This window comes from Chiloscyllium punctatum, chromosome 9 (genome assembly GCF_047496795.1).
Source record: "Chiloscyllium punctatum isolate Juve2018m chromosome 9, sChiPun1.3, whole genome shotgun sequence".
NCBI lineage: Eukaryota > Metazoa > Chordata > Chondrichthyes > Orectolobiformes > Hemiscylliidae > Chiloscyllium > Chiloscyllium punctatum.
Window position 1 is genome coordinate 67,801,928 of NC_092747.1, and position 20,795 is coordinate 67,822,722.

The window sequence follows — 20,795 nt, forward strand, 5'->3', positions numbered from 1 at the left end:
TCATGAACTATGAAAGTGATTTAATTTTGATTCATATTTTAAACAATATTTTTACAAATGGCGTCATGGGTACATGCATGAAAACCATTTAAAATTGTCTTGTTCTTTGATATTAATTTAAATTAGCTGATCAAGTGAAGTGACTTTAGGTATTACTGGTGCCCAGGTTGGGATCTGGGGAAAAAAAGTTTACAAAGTCAGAGGTTTCAATCCTGACCACAAACAAGTGCCCCTGCTAGAACATAGACAAAACAACCGGATTGCCAACTACTCCATAAACTCCTCTTAGCAGTCCAGAACCAAGAGTCTGACTCAGGCAATCAACTGTTACCACTGATCTTTTAACCACAATTGAATCTACATTAGGACATTGAAGTACAAAAGTAACCATATCCATTCCTTGCTCAGGCCAAAAGAGAGGAGTATATTGTGATGGAAGGCAGCATCTATCACGATCTTCAAACTAAATAATTTTAGCATATACCCATTGCATCTTCCAATAATACTATTAAGATTCTGTGAACATTCAAAATCACAAGACAGTACTGTGCTTTGTATTTGGATAAAAAGCGAGTGCCATTGCACTTCCTGCCACATCAAATCATTTACTAATAATCGCCATGAAAAATGGCCACTTGAGTGAAGTGCCAAAAGGGAGGAATGAAGCATCAGCCTCTGCCTTCATAAAAGGAAACCATTTCTTTGTTGTTTATCAAGATTTAAATCTAATACTTAATTGGGATTATCAAGTTACAGGTAATACATGTGCAGAAGACTTGTAGTTAACACAATTCAAAGATCATTAGATAATCAGCAAATACAACATAACTATTAACTCCCACTGAACTGCAGCTACTTAGGTAAACAATACAAAAGGAAAAATCAATTTTGGCAGAATCATGTTACGGTTGACTGTTATTCGTTCTTACCCTCTTTTCACCTTGGTGAAGTCAAAAGCAACCTGCCTGTAGGAGACTGCCTTTTCATTTAGGTATCTACTATAACGCCGGATGAAAGTAGACATGTCATACCCTTAAACACACAAAGTATCCAAGTTAAAAACAGTAGCACCTCATGAAGAATAAACATTTATTGCTGTTGGTCAGGAAAAGCAAAATGGTTTTATCTACTTAAAAACAGTTATAACATCATTTATGGGCACATTTATACCTGGACACAAGAGATCAGGAGACCAATCATGAATTTCTGTTTCCAATCGACACATTGCTTCACTATTCAAGTTAAACATAAGTGAGGAATATTTCTTATTCTTAAGATTTCCATCAATAAGAATAGTTCGTGGATTTTTAAAAAAATTTGCAGCATAATTGCTATATCTAAGGAATAGGTGACTACACCAGACCTTTACACAGATGAAGATAACACATACCTATCATAAGGCATATTGGAGAAGGACATGGAAATGGAAGTAGGACATTCAATCATAGAACAGAACAATACAGGCCCTTTGGCCCTTGATGTTGGTCTGATCATTTATCCTACTCGAAGATCAAACTCACCTCCATACCCATCATTTTACTATCATCCAAGTTCCCACCCGAGGGTCACTAAATGCTCACGTATCTGACTCTACTAACACTGCTGGCAGTGCATTCCATACATCCACTGTGTAAAGAACCTACCTCTGACATCTCACCTAAACCTTGCTCCAATCTAAAAGTTATGCCCCCTCTCAACAGCCATTTCCACCCTGGGAAAAACTCTGGCTGACCATTCTATCTATGCCTCTAATTATCTTGTACACCCCTATCTCGTCTCCTATGATCCTTCTTCGCTCCAATGAGAAGAGCCCTAGCTCCCTCAAGCTTTCTTCATAAGACATGCCCTCCAGTCCAGGCAGCATCCTGTTAAATCTCCTTTGCACCATCCCTAAATCTTCACCTCATCATAGGAAAGATGTGGATCAGAATTGAACATAATATTCCAAGTGTGGTCTAACCAGGCTTGATAGAACGCAGCAAAACCTCACAGGCTCTTAATCTCCCTGCGACTGAAAGCCAACATACCACACAACTTCTTAACAACCCTATACACTAGGGTGGCAACTTTGAGGGATCTATGGATGTGGACCCCAAGATCCCTCTGTTCCTCCATACTGCCAAGAATCCTGCCTTTAACCCTGTAACCTGCATTCAAATTCAACCTTCCAAAATGAATCACTTCACACTTTCCTAGGTTGAACTCAATCTGTTACTTCTCAGCCCGACTCTACAGCCTGTCAATCCCATTACAATCTACAACAGCCCTCCACACTATGCACCACTCCACCAAACTTTGTGTCGTTGGCACACTTACTAACCCAACCTTCCACTTCCTCATCGAAGTCATTTTCAAAGGTCCCACAACAGATCCCAGTTACTACTACTACTACTGGCCAGCCAATTCTGCATCCAGAACAGCCGATTTCTCTCTGTCCCATGCCTCCGTACATTCTGAATGAGCCTACCACGGGGTACCTTATCAAATGTCTTGTTAAAATCCATTTACACCACACCCACTGCTCGGTCTTCAATGTATTTTGTCACATCCTCAAATAATTCAATAAGACTTGTGAGACATGACCTGACCCTCACAAGCTGACTATATCTAAGCAAACTATATTTTTCCAAATAATCATAAATCCTGTCTTTCAGAACCCTCTCCAATAATGTTACAAACAGATGCCATTATTTCAGAAGATGGTGTGAAGGGGTAATTCGCAGATGAGCTAGGATGGAACAAAAGATTAATTCTTGAGAATTCTACATATATTTCAAAGCAGAAAGATAACCCATTGCAATCAAAAAACAATTCTAGCAATCAAATAGATCTGAGTAAATTAAGTAAACTAAGGAACTTGCTGGATGACAAGTTGGTAACAGAACATGGTGGCTCAATTCCAGCCATCTTCTAAGAAGTATACCCAATGTAGATCAAATGAAGTGACCAAACTAAGGATCTTGAATGTTTGTTTATGCAGTGAGAACATTTAACTTCTTGAAGCATTGCATTAATTGTAATGGCATTTTAGTTAATTTTCCACAAATGAATCAATAACTCATGATGTGTGTTAAAAATAATTGTTTGCTGTTAAAGGGCATATGGAGTTAGGTTGCAGATCAGCTGTTATCTCACTGAGTGGTAGCACAAGCTTGAATGACTGACCTTTATTATAGTCACGGAGAGGGATCGGGGCAGGTGGTATGGGAAAGCATTTAGTTGGGGCAGGGGAAATTACAATGCTCTTAGGCAGGAACTATGGAGCATAAATTGGAAACAGATACTTTCAGAGAAATGCATGATGGACATGTGGAGGTTGTTCAGGGAGCACTTGCTGAGAGTGCTGGTTAGGTTTGTCCCACTGAGGCAAGGAAGTGATGGTAGGGTGAATGAGCCTTGGATGACCAGATGTGGAACATCTAGTCTAGGGAAAAAAAGGAAACTTACTTAAGGTTAACTATACAAGGATCAGACAGGGCTCTCGGGGATTACAAGGCAGTCAGGAAGGAACTGAAGAATAGACTTATAGTTAGAAAGTAACATGAAAAAGCTTTAGCAGGTAGGATTAAGGAAAACCCTAACGTATTCTGCACTTATTTGAGGAACAAGAGGATGGCCAGAGTGAGGGCAGGGCCGATCAGTCATAGTGGAGGGAACTTGTGCCTGGAGTCGGAGGAGGTAGGATGTCCTTAATGAATACTTTGCTTCAATATTCGCTACGGAGAGGGAACCTTGTCTTTGTGAGGACAGTGTGAAACAAACTGATATGCTTGAAGAGGTTGATGTTAAGAAGGAGGATTTGCTGGAAATTTTGAAAAAACGAGGATAGGCAAGGCCCTGGGTTGGTCAGAATAAACCCAAGATTACTATGGGAAGTGAAGGAAGAGATTGCTAGACCTTTTGGCGATGATCTTTGCATACTCACTGTCCACTGGAGTAGTGCCAAATGATTGGAGGATGGCAAATGTTATTTCCTTGTCCAAGAAAGGGAAAAGGGATAATCCTGGGAATTACAGACCAATCAGTAGTGGTCAATCGAGCCACAATATTCTGTCACCAACTTGTCATCCAGCAAGTTCCTTAGTTTCTCAGATCTATTTGATTGTTAGGAATTGTTTTTTTGATTGCAATGGGTTTTCTTTCCGCTCTGACCTAACACTATTACCTCACACCTGCATCTACCTATCAGCATCTCACCTACCTTTACCCCTCCCCGCCGTCCCACCTCCCTATTTTGCCCTCAACCCCCTTCCTGAAGGGCAAATGCCCGAAACGTCAACTTTTTTGCTTCTCAGATGCTGCCTGACCTGCCGTGCGTTTTCAGCACCGCACTTTTTGACTCTGATCTCCAGCATCTGCAGTCCTCACTTTCTCCTAGTAAAAACGGGTGTCCATGGAAATTGAGGGAAAATGCATGGCTGGTTGGAGTCATACCAGGCAAAAAGGAAGATGACTGTTGTCATTACAGATTAGCCATCTCAGCAGCAATTTCTTTAGGGAGTGTCTTCAGCTGCTTAAATTTGTCCGTAAGGTTAGAAGTGGGGATGTTCATCAATGACTGCACCATTTGCGACTCTTCAGATACTGAAAGCCCATGTCCCAGTGCACCAAAGCCTAGATACCACCCAGGCTTAGGCTGAAAACTGTGAAGTAAGGCTTGTGCCACACAAATGCTCAATGCCAGTAAGAGATAATCTGAACATGACCCCTTGACATGAAATGCCATTACCTTCACTGACTTCCCACTGACATCATTCCAGGAGTTATCATTGATCAGAAACTGAACTGAACTACCCATATAAATACTGTGGCACCAACAGCAAATCAGAGTCTAGGAACACTGCAGCAAGTAACTCACCTCCTACCAGGCACAAATCAGGAGTGTATTGGAGTACTCTTCAATTACCTGGCTGAATGCAGCTTCAACTGCATTCAAGAGACTTGACATCAAAATAAAACAAAGTCTGTTTGATTGAAACAACATCCACTCCCTCCAACACTGACACTGAGTAGCAGCAGTGTGTACCATCTACAAGATGATTTGCAGAAATTCTGCAAAGCTCCTTAACACCTTTGAAAACCACAACCAATATCACCTAGAAGAATGAGACAACATGTCGAGGGAACAGCACCATCTACAAATTCCCCTTGAAGTCATGCACTATCCTGACTTGGAAATATATCATTTTTTTATGTTGTTGGATCAAAATCCTGAAATTATCTTACTCATGGCATTATAAGCCTACTTAAGTGCTTGGATTGCAGTGGTTCAAAGCAGCAGCTCACTTGGACATTCTCAAGGATAACTAGGGACACAATAAATGCCAGCCCACCCAGCAACACCCATATCCCATGCGTGAAGAAAAAGAAAAATCCATGAGTGGTGATCTTCAGTAATAGGATGTTGCCATCATGTCAAAAAATGACTTGTGTAGTGGACAAAATGTAAGTGAGGATTTTCAGGCTGACATGATGTCAGGTATGTGACCCAGCAACTGGCAGACCGCATCAACATGTCGTGTTAACCATTTGCAAGCAAGCAGCTAGCTAATTGTGCTTGAATTAGCATATGTTCACAAGTCTCTGACAACAAGTGATTCTGTTCTTGGACAGCATGCATCAAATAATCCTAACTATGCTAAGAATCACCAAAGAAACCAGCATAACGTTAGTTAGCCTTGGGTCAAATACATTTATATTATAGATGGCATATATATTAACATACAGGACCTTGATTTAGCGAACAATAGAAATTTGTACATCTATTACATCCTCAAGAATGGCAGTCTCATGATCCCTCTTCCACCTACCCCAATTTCTGCTGTATTCTTACGGCAATACCAATCAGAATCTGCCTTGTCCAAGAATGAAGACTGTTAACTATTCTTGCTGCGCCTCCATAATGCTAATACTATGACCAATCAGCACCCTCTTCACATGGTGTACTGATAGGTTGTTGATTTCAGATAGAAATAATACACAATAGTCAAAAGGTTAAATTCACACTCACCTTGCAACCCACTTTTATCTAGAAAATTGTTCAGGTTGAACAAGGTGTTTCTTGAAGCTAGGTACTGGATAAAACGCTGAACAGGTTAGAAAATAGTTAGTTTCTGCTTGAACATTTGTTCTCTTAACACTTCCCAAAACCCAAAATATTTTCCATCATTACACCTTTAAAGATATATTAAATGGTTATACATGGTCTAAACTTGCATAATCTATTTCACCCAAGCTCAAAATATTGTTTTGAAGTTGCCAACGATCCTATGCATGCTGTTATGGCATAACACCTTTTGAACATAAGACACAGAACCTAACAAATGTTTTCCTACTCTCTGATGCTCAGCAAATATTTCAATATTATTTGGGTGGTATTTAGGGATGGCAACTTTTGTTGCCTCTAAAATGCTGTACTCAAAAATAGAATTATCAGAAATCCAAGCAGTCACCTAACAGCTTGGTGTCATGGTAATACTCATCTCATTCAGTAGGTTGCAGGTTCAGGCTCCATTTTAGAATTGCAGTGTAAGCCTAGCCCAATAATTTAATGAAGTGGAGGGAAATAAAGTCAAGATTAGGTGGATACACCATCACACCATTCAAAGTGGAGCTGGTGTCCAAAGCAACATTTCTCCCACATAACACATCAACTGGACATGCATCTAACTCACCATGTTCAAACAAGCTACAAGCACAATTTTGCTGTGAAACCTTGAATGCCATTCAAAAGATTAAGTGGTTGCGAAGTGTTTCGGAATGTCGAGGGCACAAAAGGCACAAAGTAAATGCAAGTTCTTCCTATCCTATATGTTCCCAGCAAAGAATAAAGTATAGTGGTCAAGGTATCAAAAGATAAAAGTTTCATCTCTGCCTAGAAACTTGAGTAATGGGCATTTCCAGAACATGATACTTCATTTACTTAGGAAAGCCAAATACAAAAGCTTACAATTAATCCTTACTTAAACAGCATAACTTTTGAGCTTCATCAAATATGGGCAATAAAACAAAAACATTCAGCACACATTTCATTCACCTTTCACAACCAATGATCTAAATATTTTTTGAGACTTGCCTCATTTCCATAAACCATCATTTGATGAGTTGTGATGAGAGACTTGAATACCACTACCCAGCTGCTATTTGTAGTTCTTTCAAAAAGGCTATCTGCCAGCTGAGGTATGTTTACATTCATCTCATTTGTACACTGAATGAGATCTGCAAAAGAAAACATATAGTGATTAGTGAATAGACTCAAGTTGATATCAAAAATATTAAATTTTTTTCACATCTATCATTATCCTTTCTACTTTTCATTCAAATGGATTTTTAGCAGATAAAAGTTCATTTTGCATGATAATGTCATGCATTAATCTATGGTAATTTCAAACTTCAAGTTTAAAACTCCTCTTGTGTTTCAGGTATGCTTAAAATTAAAGTTGGTGCAATGTCTTTTGGTAAAGAACAGAACTTGAAATTGCTATCCACAAGCACATGGTCAATGCAGAAACCAACATGTAACATAGGAAGGAATTTTGAGATCAGCAGTAAAAATTTTAAAGATTCAATTAGGCATGCTCCAATTTGGATTTTCCTAACACTTAGCACAATCATCATACAGGAATTTTACCTTGAAAACCAAAAACACAACTGTACAGTGGAACCAATAATGGTTCTGTGGAAATAGGAGCAGAAAGACCAATAAATCCAAATATATCAAAATACAAAAATGAAGAACATTGGGAAACCTGGAAGGTACTGTTAAGCAAAAACATTTTACTGGGAAGCAATACAGACCAGGAGCAACACCAGACATACCTGAAAATGAGGCGTTAACCAGATCAAGATACAACACAGGGGGAACTTGCATGCCAAAACAGTGTAAGCAACATGTAATAGACATGGTAAGCAATCCCACAACCAACAGATCAGGCAGAAGCTCTGCAGTGCTGCCACATCCAAATCATGGGTGGTGGTGGACATTAAGACAGCTAAACAGGAGGGGAGGTCCTATAAATGTACCAATTGTCAATGATGGAGGAGCACAGCATATCAGTTCAAAGCACAAGGCAACTGCATCCTTTTTCAACCAGAAGTGCCAAGGAGACAATCTATCTTGACCCTCTCCTGAAATCCTCAGCATCACAGATGCTAGCTTTCAACCAATTCGATTCATTCAGCATGATAAAGAAATTCTGGAATTCAGTGCCTTCAACTAAGGTAGGCTTGTGCTCCAGAACTAAACTGCATCCCTAGCTGGGCTGCTCCTGTACAGGTACATTGTTGGTCAGATACCAATGTGAAAAACTGCCCAAGTTACACCCTGTACACAAAATAACAGGACAAATCCAACTCAGCCAATTACGGACTTTTCAATCTCAAATCATGAGCAACGTGATGGCATGGATGGTCAACAATGTTCATCAAACAGCACTTGCAGAGGAATAACCTATGCGTTGACATACAGTTGGGTTCTGATACTGCCACTCAGCTCCTGACATCATTACAGCCTTAATTTAAACATGGAAAAGAAAGAGCCGAGCTCTAAAAAGGAAGGCAAATGTGACTGCCCTGAACATCAAGGCAACACTTGACTAAATGTTACATCAAGATACCCTCCCAATGGAAATTGGAAGGAAAATTCTCCAATGATTGAGTCATACCCACCACAAAGGAAAGTGATTGCGGTTGTTGGCGGTCAGTCGTCTCAGCTAAAGGACATAGACGCAGGAGTTCAAGGTAGTACACTTATCCCAACAACCCCCCATAAAAGGTCTGAAGTGGGAATATTTGGTAACAATTGCCCAATACTCAAACTCCTCAGGTGATTTAAATACAATTTACAAAAAACAGGCAGTGACAGCATTATGTTCCAACTACAACAACCACATCAGAACTTCACCAAGACTCCTTTGATAGCATCTTCCAAATCCATGCCCTCTACCATCTACGACAGTGCAAGGTGTGACGATACTATGGCTTGAAAAATGTGCATTTTGTTTTTTTTAAAAACAACAAAGAGAGGTTGAGACAGATGTTCTGAGCAGTCTGTTCCAAACCAATAGGGTAAACAGCATGAATCCTTGGTTTTTTTTTAAAAAACGTTGGAACAACAAAAGCAACGTGAAGGAGTGGGATCAAGCGCTCAAAAAAAAATTTTAGTTTAACTTTCAGTAGCTGTTGGCATTTGGAGCTGCTATACACGTCTGACGCAGCAAAACACTTCAGTTCTTTCTCAATATTCTCTCCTCCTACACGAGAGAGCTGCAAGTGAGACAGTTTATTTTACGAAATTTGCCTTTGCCAAGGTTGTGTTTATGGGATATTACTATACTGAAACAGTTGATGTTGAGTAGATAAATAAATCTGTTCCTCTGTAAAGATTTCCAGTAGAGTTAAGCTATTCCAATTCTTCGTCTTCTTTCTTTTGTTTGTATTTTAACTATAGTATAAAAATAAAAAGGTTTTGCTTCAAGCATGGTAGTGTGACCAAACAAATTATACCCAGAACACAACATCTTACACTTGCCTTTAAAAATAATAGTTGGCGTCTAGATTATCTTCTAAATATATTTGAGGGAGTTGGTCTGATCTATAACAGGGGCACAACAATAAGGCTGCCACAACCAACTGGATCAGTTCACCTCTATTCTCTTATGCATATTCAAGAAAAAAGAGAATTAAGGGAACAAAAAAAAGTTGGAAAATGCTGTCAAATTTATTTGCAATAACATATTGCCAGGTTTCTGCTTAACTTGTTCAATAGCACTGACCTGACCTATCAGTACAATCTCCTCAAACATATCCCAAACCTTTTCTTCAGACTCTGGTCTCTAATGCAACATCACTTTTGCCTCACCTCTGGTATTCTAAAATCTCCATTTCATCCTTAATCTCTTCCAGCCGCTTATAGCCCACTTCAAAGCCACATTTCTGACCAAGCACATCATTAACACGCTGAGCATTATGTCCACAAAACAAGTCCTCGTGTAGAGAGCAGTTGACATAGTCAGATTCCTGTATCTTAGTAACATATCTTGGAATTGGCGAGGCATGCCAGTCAGCTGCTGAAAGGTGACCAATGCTAGGAACAGAATACTCGAGACTCAGCATTTAGAATGGAAAAGCAAAATATGGTTAGTGATGGAAATTAGTAATGGAGAATAGAATCAGCACATTCGATAGAGAGGATATTACAACAGAACAATGCGTAGGCTTCATAGGCCAAATGGCCTATTCTTTAACTAATTGCTATGAAAATACAGGGGGAATATTAACTGTGGTTGATTGGGGAAAACATGCATCATAGAATCTCTACAGCGTGGATGTAGGCCATTGAGTCCACAATGAGCCTCTGAAGAGTTTCCCACACAGACCCACACCCCCTACCCTATAACCCCACATTTCCCATGGCCGACCCACCTAACCTAACATCCCTGGGGAATTTAGCATGGTCAATTCACCTATCGTGCACATAGTTGGACTCGGCACTAATCACTGAGCCACCGTGCTGCAAAAAGGTATTACAGTAGATAGAAGATGACTCTTATTAAACGAACTAACACAATTTGCAATGTGCAAATGCTGCAAAGGCTCACCAGGCTAATCCTTGGGATGGCAGGATTTTCCTAGAAGGTGAGATCAAGGAAACTGGCTCTATTGTTTTTGAAAGTCTCGAGCGCAGAGGTCAGTTAATGGAAGCTCATAAAATTCTTAAGATATACACAGTAGATGCAGAAAGGATATTCCCCTACTGGGAGGGGGGGGCGCGGGGGGAAAGAGTCTGGAACGACAGTGCACAATTTCTCAATAAAGGATCAATTCATTTGGGAAGGAGATGAGAAATTTCTTCAAAGGGCAGTGAATCTTTGGAATTTTCTGCTTACATTTCAAGCTAAGCTGGTTTAGTACAGGTTTAACATTAAGTAGTAAGACAAGGAATGCCAAAGTAACCAGGGCTTCAGTGAAGCACCCAATGAAGGATTGTAATAATGAAAGGATTTAATTCAACAAGAGAATGTGTCGAGCATCCAACATCTAAGTACAGTCCTGGTGTTATCCAACTTCTTTAAAGTGGCTTTAGCCTCATACGTTCCCACAAAGGCGGAGTCAACACTTGCTTAAGATTGAAGTCAGGATGTACAACCATAGGAGACCAATACTTATAACTGACATCCTTTTGTTCACATAAACTATATTACATTGAAATTGAAAATTCTCAACATGCCTGGTGTTACACAGTACTTGTTTACCCAAAAAACCACCTCTCATGTATCCAAATGGACATCTTATTTATTGATTATAAGCTTAACTTCAAGTGCTGGAATTAAATATCCACAACATACCAATTTTCACAATCTGTCAGTCCTGACTTTGTAGTAACACTGTTGCCCACGAGTCAGTTGGTGTGGAATTCAATGCTCCAAAAACATGAGCTCTTAATTCAAATTCACACAGAAGTAACTGCTGAGATAGTGTAAAATTATTGTCTTGAGGAGAGATATCAAACAGCTGCTCTGTCTGTCAACTCGAATGGCGGCAAGGATCTCTCAGCACTATGTGAAAAACAAAGTAGGTCTCCCTGGTATTCTTATCAATATTTATGTTTCAAGACCATGCAACAAGAAATCATCCAGTCATTTAGAATCATACAATCACACACCTCAGAAAAGGCCCCTTGGGTCAGATTGTGCACTGAAAATAAAACTACTCTAAATTTACACTCATCCCACTTTCAACACTAGGCTCGTAGCTTTGAATGTTATGACATTCTCCAAGTACTTTTTAAAAGTTTGAGGTTTGCTGCCTCAACTACCCTTCAAGATCCCCATAACCCTCTGGATGAACTAAGTTTTTCTCTCAAATTTCCTCTAAACCTCCTGTCTTTCACATTAAAATAATGCTCCATTGTTAGATATTTTTTCAACTTGTTCAGTGTTGTTATTATTCAGGTTAGGAGCGGTTAGGATTTGAACCTAGGTTTCAGGGCCCAGAGGTAGGGACACATCACTGCACCACAACAATCCTATGGCCCCTTCAACAAGCTGCTTCTGACCCACTCTGTCCATGCCCCCTCATAATCCTATACACCTTCCAGCCTTCTCTGCTCTAAAGAGACCAATTGGAGATTTTCCTACCTCGTTCACAACTAAACTGCTCCATCCCAGACAAGATTCTGGTAAAGCTACTCTGCACCCCCTCCAGTGCAATGATGGTGACCAGACTGCATAGTACTCCAGCTGTGGCCTGTACAGCTCCAATACAATTTCCCTGCTCTTGTAGTCTATGTCACACCTCAAAGGCAAGTGTCCTATATCCCTCAGCTTCCATGTTAACATATTCTGTTGCTTTCAACGAGCTGTGTACAAGCACCCAAGTCGCACTGTTCCTCAGTTTCCTAATGACTTGCCATTCATAGAGTACTCCCTTGTCTTGTTAACTTCTCCTGAAATGCATCACCTCATACATCGTGTCAATTGTCATCTTCCACTGTTGAGCCCATCTGACCAATTCACCTATATCCTACTGTAACCCAAGATCTTCTTCCTCACTTAACAACCTGACCAATCTTTATGTCATTTACAAACTTACATATCCTTTACTTTATTGCTGAGTACAGGACTTTACTGTGTAAGCTGCAATGTTCCCTACTTCACAAAGAAAATACAGTTCAGCAAGGTACTTTCTTATAGTCCTGAAAAGGCATGATATAAAGGCAAGGCCTTTCCTTCTAATATTTGCAACTTAGCAAATACATTTTGAAATTCTTCATTTGGCCAGCAAGGCGCACACTGATCTATTTGCTGATATAAATTTCATTGGGGCCACATCTCATTTTAAACTGATTATGGTATACAGTCAATTGTCACCTTGCTGTTTTATTTTACATGATTGAAGCTTCCACACCATCTATTATCATCATCATGGACTAACCTAGCTCATTTTGCTCCTTATCGATTCAACATGGAGCATCTCCAAAAAGGCTTCTCTTCCCACTCTTGTGTTACCACTTTGGGAAGCTGCAGAGAGTGATCCCTGATCATTTCTTTCTTGTCTGCATGCTGTCTATTAGCAACATCATCCACAAAGATAACTCCAGCATGCGTGCGGAGAACATATTTGCATTGCCTCTATCCCATTAAATGATAGATTCAAATTTTGCTTGCAACTAAACTCTTTAAGACGACCAAAGGTTTCCCTTGTCTATTTTCTTGGTACTACTCTCAAAACTCAAGTTAATATTATTTTTTTAACCATTCTTTCATGGGACATAAGCATCACTGAGTAGGCCAACTATTATTATCATCCTTAAAAAAAAGGTGGAGCTGCCTTTGTAAAAAAAAATCCTTGGAGTATAGAAATATCCACAGTACTGTTAAGAAGGGAGCATCAGCATTTTCACACAGTGATAGTGAAGGAACAGTGACATAACTCAATCGTGACTTGGGAGCTACTTAGAAGGGCATGTGCAGGTGATGGTGTTCCCATGCATTTGCACCCATTGCCCTTTTAACTGGGAGAGATCAGAGGTTTGGAAGGTGCTGTCAAAAGGTGTCTTGATGAGCTACTGCAGTGTATTTTACAGATGGTACAAACTACATATACAGTTGACACTAGAATACCAAATTAAATATCAAACTTTGTTGAGGATATCAAACTGCAAGGGGTGATGTCCGTTAGGAAAAATCCAACCCAACTACAACTGATAGATTTCCAGAATGAAAAGATAAATGATCGGCGGAAATCAGTGTGTTGTAGTACGTAAGGGACAGGGAAAGGGCAATACAGATGTAGGAGAGAGAGTGAGAGCGAGAGAGCATCACAAGTTTGCATTGCTTGCATAGATATGTTATGCTATCAAAGTGGCTAAAGGGCTGAGAGGAGAAATTCCAGTGAAAACAAGATGCTAAACTAAGACATTGACACCATATGAAGAAACAAAATCTTGAGAAAGATAAGAAATAACCGAAAAAAAACCTCGAATTAAAGTCAAATACTGCAGTTGCTGGAAATTTGGAATAAACACAGAATGCTAGAGAAATTCAGTAGCTCTGGCAGCTTCTGTGGAGAGAAGCAGAGTTAACAGTTGAGAGTCTGGCTTGAATCTTCTTCAGATTGTTAACTTATTTATTCTCCAGAGATGTTGCCAAACCTGATGAATTTCTCCAGCATTCTGGTTTGTTTCATTTAGTCATAATGATTTGCACATTTCAGCAAGATCAAATGGTACATTTTAAAAAGAATGTTGTTAGGTGGGTTGAGTACAGATGAGATTCAGAAACCAAATCCCACCCAAGTCTCCATTTGAATCGTAATCAGTTAAGGTATTAGGGTAACTATAGTACAATAATAAGCCTAGATTCTGGATATACTAGCAGAAAATCAACGTTGTGCAAAGTCGGCTCCCTGACTGTTGCTCGACAAACAATTTTTCATACTTGTACAGTCATAGTAAAAGTAGACTAATGACTGGTGTTCCACCTCAACCATCTGAATTAATGCCAGAGACTCTAAATGAACCAAAATGGCTTTTCTTCTCAAAAGGACAAATACTGATGCATAATGGTTGCTGATTTTAAGACTTAGCCAAGCTCTGGAAACCATCAGTGAAAGGATTAGTCAAAGCTGAAATTAACATTGCTTTTTAAAAATTAAAAGCACAAACTCTGATCTGCATCTCCCAGTTGACTAACACCTTTTTTGAAGTTACACATTGGGATAAAAGACATCTGTGAAACATCCAGTTTCAAAGAAAATTACAGACACTGCAATCCAAAAGACACAGTATTTCAGGCTTTGAACGCAATGCAGACGGCAGAAAAAATTAAATTCAATTGTTAACAATAAGCAGGAAGTGAATCTTAACCTCAAAGTCAACACTATGAAAATGCAATTTACAACAATAACTGTTTACCAAGAACAAGGGTACCAGCCAATTTTTTTTTGATAGATATTTTTATTAGAAATTTAACATTTTTACAAGTTTACAAAAACAAAACTCTCAAATACAATTGATACACAATTAAATCAAAAATACAATAGCCAAAATTTAAAATTTAAAAAACCGAAAAAGAAAAAAAAACAAAACAACTGCTACTAATCTAACCGACAACTAACCAGAGTGTATATTTAAGTCTCTTACATGCTCGGAATGTGTTAACAACAAATGTAATAAAACCCGTATTCGTGTGGGATTCCTCTCCTAAGGGGCCCCGGACCAGCCAGGTTTGTAATCTCAATTAAATAAAAGCCCTTGTTAGGATAGCCGAAATATCTGTATTTATGTAATTCAAGAAGGACTGCCATATTTTATAAAATAATTCGGACTTTCGGTGCACCATATTTGTAAGGAAGTCAAGGGGAATACATTCCATAATTAATCTGTACCAATTTGAAAGTCCAGGAGGGCCCTCAGCCACCCAGTTCACCAAAATATTTTTCCTTGCACAGAACGAGAGAATAGAAAATAGTCTCTTCCCGTACATGTCCAGGGAGGGAAAGTTCGAAAAGCCCAAAAGGAGAGATACAGGGTCCACTTTAATTTCTGTTCCTAAAATTTCTGTCAGGGTACTTGCTACCTTAGTCCAATATCTACAGATCTTATGACAGGTCCATAGACAATGTACAAGAGTGCCCACCTCTATTTTACATTTGGGACACATTGGAGATGCTCCTGCCTTAAATTTTGCCAATTGAACCGGTGCTATATGGGTCCTATGAAGTATCTTCAGCTGGATAGCCTGGGTTCTGTTACAGATAGTAATTCTTCCAGCGTTTTCCCAAATATCATTCCACGTATCTATAGAGATTTCTAGTCCCAAATCCTGATCCCATGTTTTAAGCAGATTATCCATATCTCCCGATACTTCATCATGCAATAAGTGATAAATAGTGCTGACGGAAGATACCCCCACTGCTCGTCGAACATTACATTCTCTATCTGATTTATAAAGACTATCTATTAACGTAGTCTTCTTCTGTATATAGTCTCAAATTTGGAAGTATCGAAAGAGGTCTCCATTAGGTAATCCGAATTTCTGACGCAGCTGTTCAAAAGACATCAGGACCCCATCCTTAAATAGGTCCCCTAGACATGAGATACCCCTGGATCTCCAGAGTTTAAAAGTGGCATCTGTAAACCCTGGTTGGAATCCCCATGCTCCCACTATCGGTGCATAGGAGGATGTTTTATATGAATTACCCTCAGTTTGCCACATTTTATGCCAAGCCTGAATTGTGTTTAGTATTATAGGGTTTTTACAGTGATCTGTAATGATTTTCCTCTTATCTGAAAATAAAAAGGTTAATAAGTGGGTATTTTACTTGTGAGGCCTCGATATCCAACCAGATTGATTGTGGATCAGACAAGACCCAATCAGCTATGTAACTTAATAGGGAACTTAACTGATATTTCCTAAAATCTAGGAAGTCCAGTCCTCCCCTTGTCTGTGGAAGCTGTAGCTTCTTCAGCTTAATGAGGGGCCGTCTATGATTCCAGATAAAGGAACCCAACCAGCCATATAATTTACGGAGAGACATCCTCGGCAGCATCACCGGAAACATTCTCATAGGATATAGGAGACTGGGCTGGACATTCATTTTAATTAGTGCTATTCTACCCAGCCAGGAAATTGGAAGGTCTCCCCATCGCTGGAGGTCCTGCCTTATCCTTTCCAGTAAATGCACAAAATTAGCCTTCTACAACTGACCAAATACTTGGGTAATATAAATGCCTAAATATAAGAAGCCCTCCAGGGACCAACGAAAGGGAAAAAGGGATCCGTCCACTAAGTGGGGTGTCATAGCAAGGCCACCCGTTGGCATAGCCTCCGATTTTGAAAAATTAATTTTATAGCCTAAGAATGCGCTAAATGTATTAATAACTTGGATTAGGCGAGGTGCAGACATCAGAGGATTACTGAGGAATAAAAAGAAAATCATCTGCATAAAGGGTAATTTTATGTTTATCTGTACCAATCCTCGGGGCCGTTATATTAGGATCAGCTCGTATAGCTTCTGCTAGTGGTTCAATTATTAGCGTAAATAACAATGGAGAGAGAGGACATCCCTGACGGCAGCCCCTTCCCACACTGAAGCTATCCGAACCTAATCCATTGGTAACCACAACTGCTTTGGGATCACTATACAATGTTGAGACCCATTTGGTAAACACCTGTCCAACGCCAAACCTTTCCAATGTGTAAAACAAATATGACCATTCAACCCTATCAAATGCCTTTTCCATGTCTAATGAAACTACTACTCCTGGCATCTTTCCCTGATGGCAGGCTTGAATCATATTCAAAACCCTTCTATTATTGGATGATCTACGGCCCTTAATAAACCCCGTCTGATCCTCCTTTATAATATGTGGCAGTACCCTTTCTAGTCTCAGTGTTAACATTTTAGAAAGGATTTTAAAATCTACATTTAGCAAGGATATTGGTCTATTTGACGTACAATTTTCTGGATCCTTTCCTTTTTTAAGGATAAGAGATATTTGCCTCTTTCAGCGAAGGCGGGAGACAGCCCGGACGATATGCATAGTTATACATGTCCATAAGTGGACCAACCAATATTCCTGTAAATTCTTGATAGAATTCAGCTTGAAAACCATCTGGGCCCGGTGCCTTACCGCTCTGAAGTTGCCTAATTGCATCAAGTATTTGTTGGACTGTTAGAGGAGCATTTTGGACCGATACCTGTTCCGGAGTTAGGCCCGGAAAGGTCAAATTTTTAAAAAATGACTGCATCCTCCTAGTCCTGTCTTCACAATCCTGCAATTTATATAACTCAGAATAAAATTCTCTAAAGATCGCATTAATCTGTTTATGATCATGGGTCAGAATACCTGTACTTTCCTTGATAGATGTAATAGTCTGAAGGGCCTTTTTTTTCTTTGCAAGAAATGCTAAGTATCTACCCAGTTTGTCGCCATATTCATATAACCTTTGTTTTGCAAATAATATTTCCCTCTTAGCCGATTGAGTAAGCGTAGTGTTTAGAGCTGTCCTAAGAGCCGTAATCCTTTGCAATTTAATAATAGATCTATCAGCGTATGCTGTTTCAGCTGCTTTTAAGTGATCTTCGAGCAGACGCTGTTGTTATCCCTTCAATGTTTTCTGGGTCGCTAAATAGGAGACGATCAAACCTCGCGTGTAAGCTTTGATGGTCTCCCAAATCATTGATGGGTTGCTAGCCGTACCTGAATTAATTTCTCAAAAAGTTTTAAATTCATGAGAGAAGTACTTTACAAATTTACTATCTTTCATTAGGAAGGGGTGCATACGCCAATGCCGAGGGGATGTCCCATTGTTCCTCGCCTTAGTTTCCATATATATAGCAGCGTGGTCGGAAATTGCTATACTACCTATTTTACAGGATAATATGGAATTTTTAAAAAAAAACCGAGGGGGCAAAAAACATATCGATTCTGGTATGACATTTATGTGGATTGGAATAAAAAGAAAAATCTCTGCCTTGTGGATGAAGACATCTCCGTACATCTACTAATCCTAATTCTTTGTTCAGATCCACGAATTGTCTAGATCTGGGAGATACTCCTACAATACTCTTGGGAATCCTATCTATTTCCGGATCCATAATACAATTAAAGTCTCCCCCTATAATTGTATGATGGGCACCAAAAGCCATCAATTTTGAAAAAGCTTCCGTTATAAATTTAAAGAGGTGTGCCGGGGGGCAGTACAAATTTAAAATCCCATATTCCTCTCCATTTATGAGGGCTTTGATCAAAATATATCGTCCAGATTCGTCTTTTATCTGATTTAGGATTTTGAAAGGGAAATTCTTCCGAACAAGAATACCAACTCCCCTGCTTTTTCAGCTAAAAGAAGAAAAAAAGGCCTGATCAAATCCACCCTGTCACAATTTCAAGTGTTCTTGATCCGACAGGTGTGTCTCCTGTACGAGAGCTATATCAACTCTTTCTTTCTCAAGATTTGATAATATTTTCTTCCTTTTAACTGGCGAATTACTCCCCTTGACATTCCAGGTGCACCACTTAACCAACTGATTAACCATAATCATCCTGGCAAATCGGAGACCCCCCTCGGGAGGGAAAACCCGATCCAGAACATCCTGAGCATAGAGCATATAAAATTTACAAAAATAAAGGCTCTCTAATACACTCAACAGTATAATGAAAAACTATTTCTAAATAAAAATATAAAACGTACCTAAGTGGAGATTTTCCCCCTTGTTCCCAGGGGGTATCACTTCCTCTCCAAAAGTCCATCGTATCCTCTCGCAACCAAAGCCCCACCCTTGACCCAGGCGCTCCTCAATAAAATGAGGAGAATTCAGATATAATACAAAGCTAGAATTAACAGTGAGCACCCTACTCCCGCCCACACCAACACCTGGATATATTTGGTAATGTTAATACCATATATAAACATAACTATAAAATTACAACCTCAAATAATAATTAAATATAATAATACAAAATAACAAGGGAGAAACAACCCCACTCCTAAAGACAGAGGTAAAATAGAATAAGGTAACCACCTCCCCCCACCAACATTAACCAAACCCCCCAGTATACACATACCCACATATATACATAAAATAATAAAAGAAAACAACCCCAAGGGGGGAGGGGAGGGGGGGGGGGGGGGGAAAGAGAGAAAATCAAATCCCTCTCCCCACCCCCCATGATTAATATTGAACAGCAAGGTAAGAAAGAAAAAAAAAGGGGGAATATCAACCAAAGTGGGGGGAAAGGCAAACCAACATCCATTATTTCTTACAGTTTATCTAAGAGTCCAAGAATTCCTTCGCCTTTTCTGGCGATCCGAAGTTATATACGGATCCTTCATGGTTAAAGCGTCGCGTTGCTGGGTAGCATAAGGAGTACTGAATATTTAAGTCCCTTAAATGCTTCTTCGCCTCGTCGAATGCCTTCCTCTTTCGGACCAGAGCTGGGGAAAAGTCCTGGAATAACATGATCTTGGATCCTTTATAGATCATAGCTTGGGGGTCTTTTCCAAGATTTCTAGAAGCTTCTAGGAGTATCTGCCTCTCCCTATAGCTCTGCAGCCGGAACAGGACTGGGCGTGGGCGCTGGTTCGAGCCGGGCCCGCGTATTGCGACCCGGTAGGCCCATTCTACCCTTACCTGGCCTGATCCAGCTTCCAGATTTAAAATCTGTGGCAGCCACTGCTCCAGGAATGCTGCAAGCTGGCCTTCCTCTTCCCGTTCGGGAAGACCCAGCAAACAAATATTTTTTCGATGACCTTGATTATCGAGGTCGTCAATGTAATTCTCTAAGGTCCAGACTCGCTGTTCGAGAGTCCGGACCTGATCCACGGCCAATTGCGCTGTAGTTTCAGAGGTTGCGGCCTTTGATTCCGCCCCTCCAACTCGGCATTGGATTTCCTGGATGTCTCGGTCATGCTTCTGCAGCGCAGCCGAGAGTGAGTCCCATCGATTTCAGGACTCCTCGATAAAAGCGTCGATCTTCGCGTCCAGTTTGCAGATCATCTCCACAAGGCTTGTTACTGTAGTTAAGTCCCCCGGGGCGGCTGTGGACGCCTCTGCTGCAGCTGAAGAGGGAGAGGGTGGGGGAGGGGGTCCTGCTTGCTGAGAGCTGCGGGCTCCCTTCCCTTTGGTAATTTTTACTAAAATATTAGACTATTTAAGTGTAATACTAAGCAACTAATTAAATTTAACAGCTATTATGAATGATGTGGGGAGTGTGGTGGGGGTGTGAGACCCACTTTACCCAAGTCTTGGGAAGAGCATTATCGACTCAGACTTGCTGGGTCGCCGCC

General features: G+C 40.0%; 1 protein-coding gene across 11 annotated transcripts in view; it reads right to left on the bottom strand.

Annotated features, from left to right (window-relative positions):
* picalma (phosphatidylinositol binding clathrin assembly protein a) overlaps positions 1–20,795 on the bottom strand; it is a 166,303-nt gene that overhangs the window by 113,580 nt on the left and 31,928 nt on the right. For all 11 annotated transcript variants that reach the window (XM_072577722.1, XM_072577723.1, XM_072577727.1 and 8 more), the window contains exons 2-4: positions 7,076–7,218; positions 6,011–6,086; positions 930–1,032 (exon numbers count right to left, since the gene is read on the bottom strand). In XM_072577722.1, coding sequence (XP_072433823.1) covers positions 930–1,032; positions 6,011–6,086; positions 7,076–7,218 — 322 coding nt within the window. The remainder of the gene's footprint in view (positions 1–929; positions 1,033–6,010; positions 6,087–7,075; positions 7,219–20,795) is intronic.